We start from the raw sequence: 15,061 nt of genomic DNA on the forward strand, positions 1-15,061 counted from the left end.
GATTGTTCATGCTGTAACTCTAACAATAATTCATTAAAAAAAGTCCGGATAGCATAGTAATACTCAGATATCATGATGGCAGTGGAAGTTCAAGTTCACAGGATAATATATATCCTTAAAACAAAGTGGTTTATGCTCACCAAATTTTGCGCACTGTCACCAGGCGGAGTCAGTTACAAGCTGGCCAGTTTCACTAAAGAATAAATAGAAAATCATAATTAATTTTGGAATTGGTTTCTCCGTTTCTTGGGAGGGCTTTTAGAAGGGGTGATGTCAGGGGAACCCCGCTTCGACCTCCTTCGGACCGTCCGAGCGCATCCGACTGGTGCCCCCTTGGACACTCAGACCAACCCCGACCCGGTGACTTCGCGCATACATAAGTAGGATCAAGTGGACAAACAAGCACGATGAGAAAGCAGCAGGGTGCGAGGGAACTGGTTTTGATGTGATGGAAGATGTGATGGGTCAATGTAGTGATATGGGTAAAGCGACAATTCGAAAGTTGGCTGGGAGGGGAACCCGGGAATCAACAAGGACAGAGAGCGGGATGATGTAGGTATGAGTCGTCGCAAGTTTATACTGTCCTATTTCGGTCAAGTGTCCGTGTTACGCGTTACACTGGCCAAAAAAGTCCCCGCCAAAAATCACCATAAATCCAAAGAAAATTTCTTGGTCCCAAATTTTGAAAAAGTGGCGGACACTTGATCGAAATAGGACAGTAGTGTGGTTAGTATCTTGTTCCCATTTGCCCAACTGTTGCGGCTGGTAAACCGTACCGGAGGATACTACTGCTGAGCCGCTGTCAGGGGAACCTCCCTTTCGGCCCGGAGACGCGCCCGATTCCGGTCCGACTCCGGTTCCGACTCCGGTCCGGCCCTCCATCTCGCCCGCACAATCACCGATCCGTCAACGCCCTCCCGACGGTCGCCCTGGGACCTCGCCTGCGACGCCGCCCAAGCCTTCTGTGCCCGACAGTGGCAGCTACGGACAAGCAGTATATAGTCAGCTACCTAGCAGGCGGACCCTTAGAGTTTCTTCTCTTTGGATCCTCCCCTGCTAGGTCAGCTTCATTTGTATTCGCTTACCAATGTTCACGCCTTTGGATCCTCCCCTGCTAGGACCTTGATCTCAGGCCTCCGGGGTTGCCCTTACAGCCGCAAGACATAGGTTTACGGGTTCTCTGTCAGGGGAACCCCCGGCTTCGGCCTCCTTCGGACCGTCCGAGCACATCCAAGGTGCATCTGACCGGCGCCCCCTCGGATGCTCCAACGCACCCCAACCCTCGTCCTCAGCCTCCTTTGCCTGCACAATCACCGATCCGTCAAGACCCTCCCAACGATCACCTTGGGACAGAGCCTGTGACACCCCTCAGGCCTTCTGCGCTCTACGTCGGCAGTTACGGACAGCCAGTATATAGTTGGCGCCCTAGCAGGTGGACCCTTGGAGTTTCTTCTCTTTGAATCCTCCCCTGCTAGGTCGGTCCCTCCATGTATTTCCTCTACCTTTATTCACTCTTTAGATCCTTCCCTGCTAGGCTTTCGTCAGAGTCTCCAGGGTTGCCCTTACAGGGTATTTTAAAAAAAAGGTATTTGTGCCAGCACAGGTGTGCATGTCATGTTGTCAAGGGGGGTTCAACTTTCAGTTCCTGAATATATGTTAGAAATTTTACTGTCAGGCCCTACACCTGCCTACCATATTTGGTAATATGTCCCCATAATAAGATGCTTCAGATAAGATTATGCATCATGTAATAGTATAAAAATGCAAACTTTGTGTTAACTCTTGCAATTTTTATGGATCTATATGGATCTATATAAACACCTCCAGCCTTCAAGATATAGGCCATATTAAGCTTGATATTGAGCCTCCAGTGGGGAAATATCACATCATGGCTATTTAAGCTTAAACTGGAAGGCAAGACACTCCGCAGGGATAGCCACTGCGAGCTCAGTCAGAGCCTCTCGCATTTAAAACTTGGAAGACCAATGCAGATTAGGGTCGAGGATATATATACCTGTCAATTCTGAGATGCTTTGGTCCAAGATTGCCTTAGATATGAATCTTACGGTCAGTTACCATATCAGGTATGTACGTACAGATAAGTAAGACAAGCAAGAGTTATAAATACTATGCTACACTTATTGCACAGATAATGGCCTACACCACCAACCCGCCATGACATTGGCACTTGATTTGCGTGATGTCAAAATAAAATTGAATGAGCATATCTTCTTGACATCACCCCTCTGCCGTCTTCACCACACCTCATGGCCGAGGGTACACTCTATAGCCGATGGCACACTCCCCGCTCCCACCCTATATGCCAGAAAGTAGTCGGGTGGGGGCCGGAGAGTGGTATAGGCAATCCGCTGGCAAACGAGAAAGGGCTCAGTGCCAAGTTCGGGACGCCGCCAAGTCCGGGACGCCTCCAAGCCAAGACTCCCGTTTCCATTGTCACTGCCAGCAGTGGCGGCTGAGCGCTTTGCAGCTAGTTCTGCTGACAACCAGGTGACTTCCTAGACGATGGCTCAGTCAGCGAGCAGGTCAACGCCAAGAGTGGAGTATGCTTACCAGGCCCAGGCAGTGAATGCTGCCCAACAACAAGGATAGTGCTGCAAACAATAGTTAGTAATGGGAGACAGCAAGCGGGGGGTGGCAGAAACAACATACTATGGCAGGCAACCTAACTCCAGTGCCAGAGACAGCGCTGAGGCAGAGCGCATGGGGTGAGGCCGAGGGGAAGGATGGGGGGAAAGATGGGGGGAAGAGAAGAGTGTGGACTTTGTGACAGACAAAATTTTTTCGCTGTCATAGTCCGATCATTTTGATTGATTCAGGCACCTAGGCACTTTCTCATCAATCATCCGCTGGACAGCGAGGGAAGATGTCAATAGAATATGTGGTTGCTACGTCCGAGGCACAGCTCCAGGATATCGATCCGGCATTTTGTGTCCGATGGCATAATGATCGTGGGATAATATCCAGTCAACACCAGCGCCTTCATCCTGCTGATGTCTGGGACTGACATCGGCTCAGTGCCACAACAGGTTGGTGGTGTAGCATCCTCTAGCTATGTTCTAGAGAAGTCTATCAACTGGCTGACATGCAATAGCTCAAACTTTTAGAGCAGTCTGAAATGTGACAAAAAGACCAATTCCTTTATTTCACAGCTTGTGCTGGATTAATTTTCTGATTTTTTTCCATATACTCTATGTTGGGAGACCTACAGGCCCAAATGTCTGGGATTTACTGCAGCATATGTAGCAGCCACTGACTTAAGAAGTTACTCTGTCATATATCTAGAATTTCTCGCAGTATTTGTTGCAGCAGTTTCCTTTTAATATGAATTGACGGTCAGATATACTATGACTTCATATTAGAAAGGATAGGTAGGAACTACAGGTGATGTTAATAACCTATAACATGTTAGTATGACTTCTTATTCTTGTTTATTTCAGCAAGACTTATGTTGGCAGTAAGTCAGAGTGGAAGTATTACTGCTTTCCAGCCAACCCAAGGCACAGAATTTACATGTGCTATTATATACTTTAAATTGGTCTGCCTCCTGATCAAACCAGAGCAGATCACTAGGGGGTATATTTTATGAGCTTTGTTTTTTCCAGCAGGGGGCTTATTTTGTTTTGTGATATATCCCTTCCAGTATATGTGAATGATTCCATGTTATTATATATGACACTGAATAAGGTTAATAATAGCTTTCCCTGAAGTGTGTACAAATCCATAATTACTCATTACATCGACTCGAAATGGGACTGCTAGAAGGCACACATAACCAGTGCCGTCCTCTGCACCACTGTCGTGGAGGGGCCTGATTGTAAACATTGTGCAGTGTTGGGCCCAAACAGGCCAATGCCGGAGCAATGCAAATTTAGGGATTAGCACCCAGCTATAATGGACATAAAACACTTCTTGCTTATTAGTGACTATGTACCTACCGTGGGTAATTTCTACTGAATTTTCTTGAATTATTTACCAACATCCTGTGCTCATTGTCGACAGCGATGGCAACCGGTGTTAATCACTGTGATGGACAGCAGCAGCAAAGATGTGATGCTGAGATCACATTGTTGATGTAGTGTCATTACGCAAGGGAGCCAGAGCCATGGGGCATCATGGGCAGGTCCGGGCTAGAGGGCTTGATTCATCAATCCTCTTCTCTCATCAGAGGAATTGATGCATAGAAGCCCCAGGTTGGGTACAGTGAAGCAGGTGAGGTTGAGTAGTTCTTGGTCATGCATGTGCTTGTTCTATCCCTTCTGAGGTGTTGTCACATGCTGTGTGTCCCAGACCATTGATGGCCCGGCACCAGCACCTAAGACAACGGGCCAGGTCTTGTTCATGATAATTGTATTTGTATTTAGGTAGCACTACATCACACAAGCCCTCTGATGCCGGAATATTTCAGTATGTCAACAGCTGGTGGTGAAGGTGCTGAAACAAGAGGGGGGGGGTTTAACCTTTGAATCATAAATATAGGAGACCCTCCTGCCATATAGGGTAAGCGGCCCTGCAGGGCCGCAGTCTCTATGTGATGAAAAATATTCAGTCATACCGTGGCTTTGCTGCTGACAAATTAAATTAAATAGTACAGTACTTGGAGCCTTGGAACACACATGCGAGGCTTAACTGCCTAATAATGGTCTTGTGACACAATGTCAATGTTTGATCACACCTTGGGCTTTCCAAGCTCATGGGCCTGAAAATTAAGATAAATAAGTAATTAATTAGTGGGGTACTGAGAGCTATAGAAATTGGAGGATATAGACTGTATTTTTAGTGTCCCAACCCTGGTCAATCAAGCTCAAATCTTTTATATGAACAAACCTTTTACCCTTTTGTGCTGAAATGTCAAATAGCTATCATGGCATAAATTTTCTTGCATGACCTTTTGGGTAGCTCCTTACCAGTGTTGCACTTAGGCTTTTAGGGCCCTAAAAGGCCCTAAAGGGCCTAAATCAAGGCCCTCAGCTAAGCTATGTTTCCCCTGTAGGGCCTATATACGGCATATCTATGTATCTAATCTTATCTACTTTGGCGTCGGCATCGGCATCGGCATTGGTGCCGGGTCCGATGACTCACTGATGACACCTGCCACTTTTTTCTTTCCCATCCCTCTCATAACTTCGGCTTGAAGATGACAATTTCCGAGCATTTCCTTCCCGGGCTCAAGGCCAATTCGGTCCAATATTGCACCTACTGCAATGGGTGTGTCGACAACTAGAAGAAGGACAACCCTGTCGACCTATCTGGCATGGAGGAAGGCAGCTTAGAGTGTTTGAATCCAAAGAAGAAGTGGGTGGAAGACGGTACGTGGTTAGCCCTGACTGATGTATTTATTGCTCATCTGCTTACGACAGCGAAGGGAGTCCTTGCACCAAAAAAAAAATTCTATGCCCATACAGATCATTATACTGAATTGAATTAATGTAATGTTACAATAATATGTTGATTGGTATAACCTTTTTAACAGTTGGCCAGAATGGATGGGCTACAAGTCAGAGTCTATACCATTGAAGCCAAGACAAGGCACACAATTCATACATGTCATTATACCTGCCTCCTGATCCGACCATAAGGCAGGCATCCTTGCCCCTCTTTTTTCAGCCAAGGGCTTAATTTTGTCCTATGCTGTAAGTTTTCCAGCCCGGCTCTTGTTAGCCATACATATACTGTACTATTTAACTCAATTCGAATGCCATTTTTAGCGTGACATTCAATACGAAAATTTCAATTCGAATTATTGCCTAATTAGGCAACTGTTGGCGCCGGAGGCGCCCGGAAATGTCAAAAATTACCCTTTTGGGACGTCTTTTTGCTTAAATCTGCGTGACATGCAAAAAAAATTTGTATAAAATCGGCAGTGTGACGCGTGACATTCGAACTGAGTAAAATACTACAGTATGGGTATGGTAGAATATTGCATATGTCCCCCAACTTGCACTGGCAGCTTTCCTGAACTGTGCACAGATCTATTGCATCAAGGTTAATCCCATTCCTCACATCGCACCCCACACTTTGCCATTTGTTCTACAAGACAGCTAGGTTTATGGTTAATCCACTCTCTATAAAAGAGCTGAACAACTTTTGTAACTATGTTCCAGCTGCGAAGTTCAGGAACTCAACTAAATCTTGTCAACTCCAGTGAACTCAGTCAGGGGTGGTTGACTTTCACAATTTTTTCTAGGGAGCAAACTGGGATTCCTTCGGCACACCCCGCCGTCAGGCCATCAGAATGCTGCGAACCAACGGCGAGATGGCCGAGCGGTCTAAGGCGCCAGACTAAGGCCCGTTGCGTATGCAACTTCCCTTGTCGAGTTGGTTCGGCAATCTGGTCTTTCGGGGCGTGGGTTCGAATCCCACTCTCGTCATTTTCATCAATTCGGCATGGTCTTTTTTTGCGCTCCATCAAGGACCCACACGCAGCCGACTTTTCAAGATGACCGACTGCTGTACGCCGCCTGGGCACACATCTCGAGGCGATCATGGAGCGGTGCATGGCAATTTGCAAATACCCCACACATATATTCGACGACGACCATACAGTGGCATACACGTGCTCCGGGCCCCGTCGACACGCGGGTCACAGACGTCCTCCCAGGCTATAGCGCCGGCCGGTGTGTCTTCCAGGCCGAATCACGCCACCCAATCCAAGGAAAAAATCTGCGGTTACAAGTTGAATCTATCCAAACGGACGCATAAATCTACTCAAACATCTGCACGTTGCAGCCGACATCCACAGCACTGGTATCGAGTTCCCCTCTGTTTCCGCATTGGATTCAGGAGCGTCGTCGCCGTTCCCTGGCTAGTTCGCGCGTGGCATCCAAAAACAACCCTCTGTATGACATTCAGTGTTCATGTTTAAAGGCGCGACTCAGTGATCACTCACCGTCGATACGGCCCTGCCGCTTATCCTCGATGAACTGCTCTGCGATCGTCCACAGATTCGGCGCGGCCCACGTGGTCTCCTCCATGTCTTCGAAAGTCGTCATCACGAACCGCGGGTTGCGGAACGGCGTCTCCGCCGCGCGCTTAATACCCTCCTCGGCGGGCCCGGAGTCCCACTGCAGCACCAGCACGCGGAGATTGGTACACGTCCGCAGGAGCTCCTCGACGGCCGGCCACGGGACATCGTTATTGAGGGACACGTGTGTCAGGCAGGGCAGTAAGGCGAGCTGGCCAACAAAGCGGAGCGCCTGCTGGTGCTCGGAGAGGTCGTCGAACACGTCATAGTGTGTCAGTGTCTGGAAGCACGGCAGCCCGAGGTCGACCCCCTCCAGGTCCGGGAACACGTGCGTGAGAGACAGCGCAATGCGCTCGAGGCGCAGACTGGCTAGGAACGGCAGGAGGTCGGGGCCGACGACCGGGCCGGCGCCGCCGATGCGCGTAATGCCGGTGCAAAGCGCGAGCGCGCAGAGGATAGCCTCGTCCGGGATATCCTCCTCGTGGATGAAGAGCCTGAGATACCGCACATGCTGGGCGAAGAACGCGGGCGGCTTCCACCCGTTCTTGGCGTTGTCGAGAAACGAAAGGAAGCGCATGGAATCGTCCACGGTCACAGTGTGGTATGCAAGCGGCTCAATCCTACAACGCGGGTTGGTGCTAGCACTGCGGTTGAAAGGAACCCTTACCACAGGTGTACGCGTTTCGCGACGAGCAGGAGCTGCGGGATCGATAACGGATCCATCTCAGCTGCGGCCTCGAAGATCTCACGTTCCAGCTCAGGCGGCAGGCGTGGCCCCAGCGACGCGTCGCTGAGCTCCATCAAGGGCAGAAGCAAGAGTGGCTGCCGATCAATGACTCATGTGACCTGACTCAGAGTGTGACTTGATCTTTTTTTTTTTTAAAAAAAATCACATTTATATACCGCGTACAAGTATGCGTGTGCTAGTAGTATCATTGAACATTAAGCTCTGGTATCCAGCTCAGCTAGATGTAACAATCAACAGCTTTTCTTAGAATGCCTTATTTTCAACCACCTAAGTATTACCAAAGTATTACTGCGAATCAAGGGGGGTTCAAGTCTTGAATCATGGATATAGGGTCGGAAAGTTTTTTTTCGACCCCTGGGGGACCCCCCCCCCTCCCCCTCCTGCCATATCGGGTAATATGTTCCCACGATTCGCGTCATGTGACCACTGATGTGATCAAAAAGTGGGATAAAAAATTTATCTTTGTGAAACTTTTTTTTTGTAAAATTATATATATATATATGTGTATGTGTATATGTGTATGTATATATATGTATGTATGTATGTATGTATGTATGTATGTATGTATGTATGTACCTGGAACCTTCAAACACACATGGCAGGCCATATCAACTCTTCTCATCAATTACCTGTCTATGGACCTATGACAGAGTGGGCTATCCAAGCTCATGGGCCTGAAAGTATATAGATATAAGTATGAGAGTTGTGAACTATAGAAATTGGAGTGTATACACTATATTTTCAGTGTCTTTACACCTATATAAGGCCCAAATCTTTCATATACAAAAAGTTTTTTTTTTACCCCCCTGGGACCGCCCCCCCTCCCCCTACCCTATGTGCCTGATAAGGATCTTGAACCCCCCTTGCTGGGAAGAAATAGTGCCCGTTTTGATTGGGGAGCTCACTCCCCAATTCAGCAACTACCAAAAAACCAAATAAAATCTCCCACACGACATCGAATGTAGGAGGTTTTCGAGGCATCGCCGAGAAAACCCGAAAGCCAAGTCCGCAAGCTCCCCATCAGTAAGCGGAGCATCAGCTTACAAGATTCATGTTCAATTATATGAAAATCAATGTCCTGAAAAAAAAGAAGAAAATGTATACCTCTATTTGCACCTAAAAAAATTTGGCCCAAATTCACCTGCTTATATGAGAAGTTAGGGATGCCACCCATTACCGTAATGGTAATGGCCATCGATTTTGACGGGAGGCTACGGCTACGGTCGTTGATCTGATCCATGGAAAAGCTAACGGTACGGGAACGGCTACGGGCCGGCCGTTACGGTTACGGGACGGGTTTATGTAGCACTGACATCTCATTAAGCTGACATTCTACCGCCCAACTGCATCACCGAGGCCTTAATGGCCTTCGCGTTATGTTCTTCACCTCCCATGGCTCAGATATACATGTCTGTCGGCTACTTTTGTGTGGCTGAAGAGCCCCGGAGGGTGTGTCACGCGCCGACACGGGGTTACCTGACTGTTCCGCGGCCATCGGACTCAATCGCAAACCCGGTCCAGATGGGAACTCGTCATCTGTACATCAGTGATTGCCTGTTGACACACTGTTCTCGCGTCAAATGACTAGTGGCAGGCCACCTACCCGTCAACCTGTACCGACAGCCATGATGGCCGTCATCTTATGGCTGTTACGGTTCCAACCCAAACCGTGCCGGTCCTGTAGCCAGAGCAACACGAATCCCTGACGGCACAGCAACGGCCACCCGTAAGCCATTACCGTCGACCTGTGGCTACAGGCATGGGCGGCATCCCTATGAGAAGTAAACAGACTCAGTTTTTGTCATCCAATTTTGGGGCAGATCAACCACCCTTTTTAAACCAGTTTTTACATCAAAACAGGGACCAAAAAAATATCACTTATATTCACTGAACAAGCAATAGTAGTCTCTGGGAAATACCTCAATTTCTTGAAGCCTTTAGCGAACTAAGCATTTCCTTTTGAGGATTCATCAAAACTCTCAGAACTGAAGGACTTATACATAATTTTGCTAGACTCTTTCTACTGTTTATCATATAATCATAAGATTTCTAATAATTTTGAGACCCTTATAGCTCTCTGGATGATTGAAGCCAGATAGCTGTTTCCATATGAGATTAGCTCAAAGAAAGCACCAGTTGACTGTTAATCTATTTTCAAAATTGTTATAAATACGCAAAAATTTCAACCACATCTCATGTCCATCCTCTGGTTCTGCTATGCTTATATAATACTTATATAATATACAAATTGGTAGTGACTAAGTGCAGGATCATTATATTCCATGCATGGGGTCCCAAGATATCAGTATATGGGCAATACACTGTAACATTAATAAACAACATCTTCTGGAAAATGACATGAGTAATTTTGAGATAACTTTAATTATTGACAACTATTTTTGATACACAAGTGGCACTTATATCAAGAAAACTTTACACCAGATCAGGACAACTTTCATATGTAACAACTTAGGTTGAGGACAACTTGGCAAAAGTATTAGACAACTTAGAAATGACAACTTTAGTTTCAGGCATGTTGATTTAAGATAAGGGCAAGTTTTCTGGAAGGTGGGTACAGCTTTCCCTTGGCCTAAGACAACTATTTCAAGTTTTAGGATAACAGCTTATTTCTCCCAGCCACGGTGTACCTAAAGACAAATTAGTAATTGCTTACTGAATAGTTGTAAGGTAAAACTGATTTTAAATAATATACACTGGGAGAGAGGGATTGCTCTACATAAGGCTTTATAGGTTCTGTTAGAATGAAGTGGCTAATACAACAGCCTATATCTTACCAAATGCATCAAATGAAATGCATTGCAAAGATGTGCATGTGTTGTGTCCCCACTGTACACTGGCAAGTGCCATGACCTTACTGTGCAAGTGCTATGGTTTAAGTCCCTTACTGGCAAATTACTAGTACAAGTCTGGAAGTGATTATACTGTTAGAAAATAGAGGTTTAACTTGATGAGAAAAACATACCCAAATTACATATATTTCTTTCCTGTTTTTTAGACTAAAATTAATTTAAAGTTGTGTCAGGATAGACACCATATGACATCACAAGTAGCATTATTAGTCAGCATTTATTCTACCTGTCAAATGGGCATAGTTGTACAAGGACTAAGTTATACCTTACCCCAATAAAATTGTATCTTTCATTTCTAAAGTTGCACTCCAATCATTTGAGTTGTCTTGCTTCAGAATCAGAGTTATACCTTGTTTCTGCAAAGTTGTCCTTAGCCCAAGTTGTTCCAGATGGAAGGTGCCTTGTCTAAATACTAAGTTGCCTATAAGTCCTAATTACTTGTTTAAGAAAATTCCAAAGTTGTTTTAAAATGACCCATGATTTTATTTCAAACTTGTTGTTTATTGATGTTACAGTATATTGCCCATATCAGTAAAGGTATTATGTTCACTTGGAATGGGGGATAGACATGTCAGAGCCTTAGTTTGAAGTCTCTGGATATATAAGTTATACATTTGGAGTACCAGATACTTATGCCCTTTTATATGAGGAAATAGTAATTATGGTGATTATATTATATAATAGTGATCAAATGGTATAATCTATCAATAATACTTTTAAGAACCTTCCTAATGGACATCTGTCTACATGACAAACATGACAAATATGCCATTTTATTACATGTGGACTTAGACCCAAATACCAGCAGAAGTGGCTGTAGCAGCATAGATAAGGACTTAATAGGGTAGGGAGAATCTTGGGCCTATGCTGCAGCAAGATATTAGAGAATTATCACAGCATAGATATCTTTAGTCATCTCTTCTAATCATAAGTGGGACCCTACTATAGCCTTACTTTTAATTAGAAGACATATGGGGGATTAACAGGTGCAAGTGGTCCATTGAGGAAAGTGGTTTTTACATCAACTTGGTGTAAGGTCATATTATGTATACAGTTGCGCACAATCAAAGTTGACAACTTGTATTACTCAAAAACTCATTGTGTAACTGGCACAAAAGTGTAAGTATAGTCTTGGTCTGGAATTTGGGTAAACCCCTTCCCCTCTAAGTATGTCAAACCCTGGGTTTAAGAATCCTTTTTTTTCGCCTTTTAAACTTTTTATTTTGGCCCTGATTGATAAAATAAGACAAGGAGAAGATAAGATAGACAATAAGATGATGATTGGATCATCAGATGTTGATGCTGATGTTGATTGACAGCGTGGAGTTGAATATGAGGAAGATAGTAAGTAAAGGCATGGTGTTAAGTGCCGCAGATCAACTGTTTAAAAAACATTCAGATACCTTCATCATGTGAAAGATTTTATCTTGTATGCCAGTCTTCAAATTCTATCATCTTTACAATACTTTATCACAGTGCTTCTTGCTTGCCTTTACTGGCCAACTGGCATCCTCTGATTTGGTGTTGCTTGTGACAAAGTGACTCTTTCCAAATAACTACTCTATTTTGCTAGTCATTAACAATTTATAATTTTAGTTTATATTTTATTACAAGTACACATTTTAATTATTATATGAATTATAATATGTTTTGCTGGGTTCTAAGCCCCTGACGCCTGTGTTTAAGGCTTTGAACATTAGATTCTAGATAGGGGTGGTAATGTCATCATTAAGTCAAGTTACAATATAGTTATAAGTATTAAAGGTTGTTAACATTGTTTTATAATGCAGTCACCTTGCTTTTTACATTGGCAATTTCTTTCTGCTGTTCTATGCAGAGAGGATCTAGATTCTACTATTAAGACCAGCTGGAGTACTGCTACATGGAGGTTAGTCAGAGATCTGGTATTTGATTGTTAGTAGCAGCAGCATCTTATGCTACCTAAAGAAGGGATGGTACTTATCTGTTATAGTCAGAAATAACAGTGCTTTATAGTAACCCATGTCTTATATGACTTTTTCCGGCTGACTTCTTTTTTAGGAATTAGCTTTTACCCTTTGAAACTTTTAAGGAGAAATCAAAGCTGCATAGAATACTAACCAATAGATTTACTTTTAAAAGTCTAACTGATAATGGGTACAAGCATGATAAGACAACAACTACAGATGAAATTAATATGAAATGTTTTAAGCTGTCCTTTAGAATAGTTAGTTGGCTGAACTAGAAAGAGAATATTTTGATAACTGATATTTTTAACACACCTGTTTAGCAAGTTATGCTGCCTCAACATGCAACACTTCTTAAGTGTTATAATTAAATATTAACCCCACATTAACAGTTCTTGTTTACACCTATAATATTAAATAGCAGCACAGTGTCCAGCCTTGAGGCTTCTCATAAGCAATATGCACTGAGAGCTGTGGGATAGCCCTACTTTCTGGTCTTAAAAAGATCCACCTTTTTTTCATCTACCTGTTTTATGCAATGCATATGTTTTGATACATTTAGCTCTTGTTATAAGATGTTAGCACTTGCTTGCTTGGGACTAGGTGTTTGTATTCTGTGACCATAGCTTGAAACAGTGTCTGGGGTTGTAGCAAAGAGGTAGAGGCAATAAGCACGCTGTTACAAGAACTAGGTAGATAATTCAATGTCTCTAGCTAATTTACAGGTGTTGTATTTATACTACTAGAGGGAGTCATAGAAGGAGGGAGTCAGAAAAAGTATGAGTCAAGTACACAGTCTGTACAAATGAGTTGGCACGCATCAGCACAGTGAGTCAGTGTGGTGGTGACTCAGGCTGACTCAAGTTTGCTGCTGAGTTGGTCATTTCAACACATGCGAGGGTCTAATAAGACCTATTAACTTAAAAGATATAAGGTTAATTGTGTTTAGTAGAGGCTCACCAGCATTGTGGAAAATTCTCTGCTTGGAATCAGTCTTGATAATCTAAGCTGCTTGTGAGTTTGCTGTCTGGTAGCTGGATATCAGCATAGGAACACCTCTAGACATGCTTATGCATTTCAGATTTAGGCCTCTGCTTGTATTCAAATCAAGGTGTGCTACTGTCAGTAGTCTGCATCCTTCTTCTGTATATAGTGTGTATATCATATTTTCAGTGACCCAATACCAATATCAGGCTGAAATCTTGCTCTCAGAAAGGGTTTTTTGCGCCTCTGGGACCACTTTATATGTCTGATAGGAATCTTAACCCTCCTCCCCTTGAACTAGGGTCTACATCCATGCAAATGTCACCAATGTGTTGGATTCTCAGACCCAAAGAATTATTTTGATTTAAGGTGATTTCTAACAATGAGTTTTTGGTCAATGTGATGCATAGTACAGACACTTGACCGAAATAGTACATTAGTAAAATGATAAAAAATGTTTTATAAACTTGTAAGGGCAACCTGGTCCTAGCAGGGGAGTATCCAAAGAGAAGAAACTCCAAGGGTCCACCTGTGAGGTAGCTGACTATATACTGTGCTCCTTATGGGCCAAGTGTGATTGTTACTCCAAGTCAGGGGGGGCAGGCGTGGGTTCGAGCCCGCGCACACCTCCATAGAGACCTCGGGCCGCATCATTGTTTTATTTGTGCCAGTCTTCCAGGCCCGGAATATGTGACATCATTCAAGACAAAAAACTTCGTCGACACGAATGTAAAGACGGGCATGCGGTGCGAACGCACGCCGGGTGTCACGGTCGCCAACAGGGGGGCGTCCGTTTGGATCCGGGGTCCAAGAAATCGACGGTGTGATATTTTGTTTTCCCGCTGGCAGGGCTGAGTCAGGGAAGGTGACGTGCTGGCAAGTTCGCGGCGCGCAATTCACCGGCGGGTGAATCGGGACCACTGATGGTGATTACCAACCACTTGAAAGCAGGGAACGACGCGTCGCAGCGGCGGCCCACCGTTCGAGGTGCCTGTAACTCCAGCGCCGCACCGTGACGATGAATATAAGTAGACCTCTCCGTCTCGCTGTCCTGCCAAAGTCTACCGTAGAGCATGGACACACAGCAAGAACTCCCCGAGTCCACGACGGTGTGCATCGTCGGCGCCGGCCCGAGCGGGCTCGCGTGTGCGCTGGGCCTCGCCGCGCAGAACGTGCCGTTCGTGATCGTGGACGCGCTCGCGGCGGGGCAGAACGGCTCGCGCGCGATGGGCGTGCACGCGAGCGGAATGGAGGTGCCCTTCCTTTGCTCTCTCCCATGACTCGATGGCTGACGCCGCTGGCAGGCGCTGCACGGGGTCGCGCCGGCGCTCGCGGGCCGGCTCGTCGCCGCCGGGATCCCCACCGGGACGTTCCGCACGATGGACCTCTACGAGCGCGAGATCTCGCGCATCGACCTCGGCGTGCTCGCGCCGTACACCCGCTTCCCGTTCATGCTCGTCCTCCCGCAGCACAAGTTTGAGGCGGAGATGCGCGGCGCACTCGCGCAGCCGATCCACTGGGCCCGCCGCGT

At 45.5% G+C, this 15,061-nt stretch overlaps 1 protein-coding gene across 1 annotated transcript; it reads right to left on the minus strand.

Moving 5' to 3' along the window:
- Window positions 1-6,823: 6,823 nt before the first annotated feature.
- Window positions 6,824-7,804, minus strand: MIND_00293600 (Zn(2)-C6 fungal-type domain-containing protein; the record flags this gene model as incomplete). Its single annotated transcript, XM_037359798.1, has 3 exons — window positions 7,650-7,804; window positions 6,908-7,602; window positions 6,824-6,855 (listed from the first exon to the last, which is right to left on the minus strand). The coding sequence occupies exons 1-3, from the start codon at window positions 7,781-7,783 to the stop codon at window positions 6,824-6,826; spliced, it is 861 nt and encodes a 286-aa protein (XP_037222683.1). The 5' UTR covers window positions 7,784-7,804.
- Window positions 7,805-15,061: the final 7,257 nt, after the last annotated feature.

This window comes from Mycena indigotica (genome assembly GCF_014461135.1).
Source record: "Mycena indigotica strain 171206Taipei chromosome Unknown Mind.scaff0003, whole genome shotgun sequence".
Lineage (NCBI taxonomy): Eukaryota > Fungi > Basidiomycota > Agaricomycetes > Agaricales > Mycenaceae > Mycena > Mycena indigotica.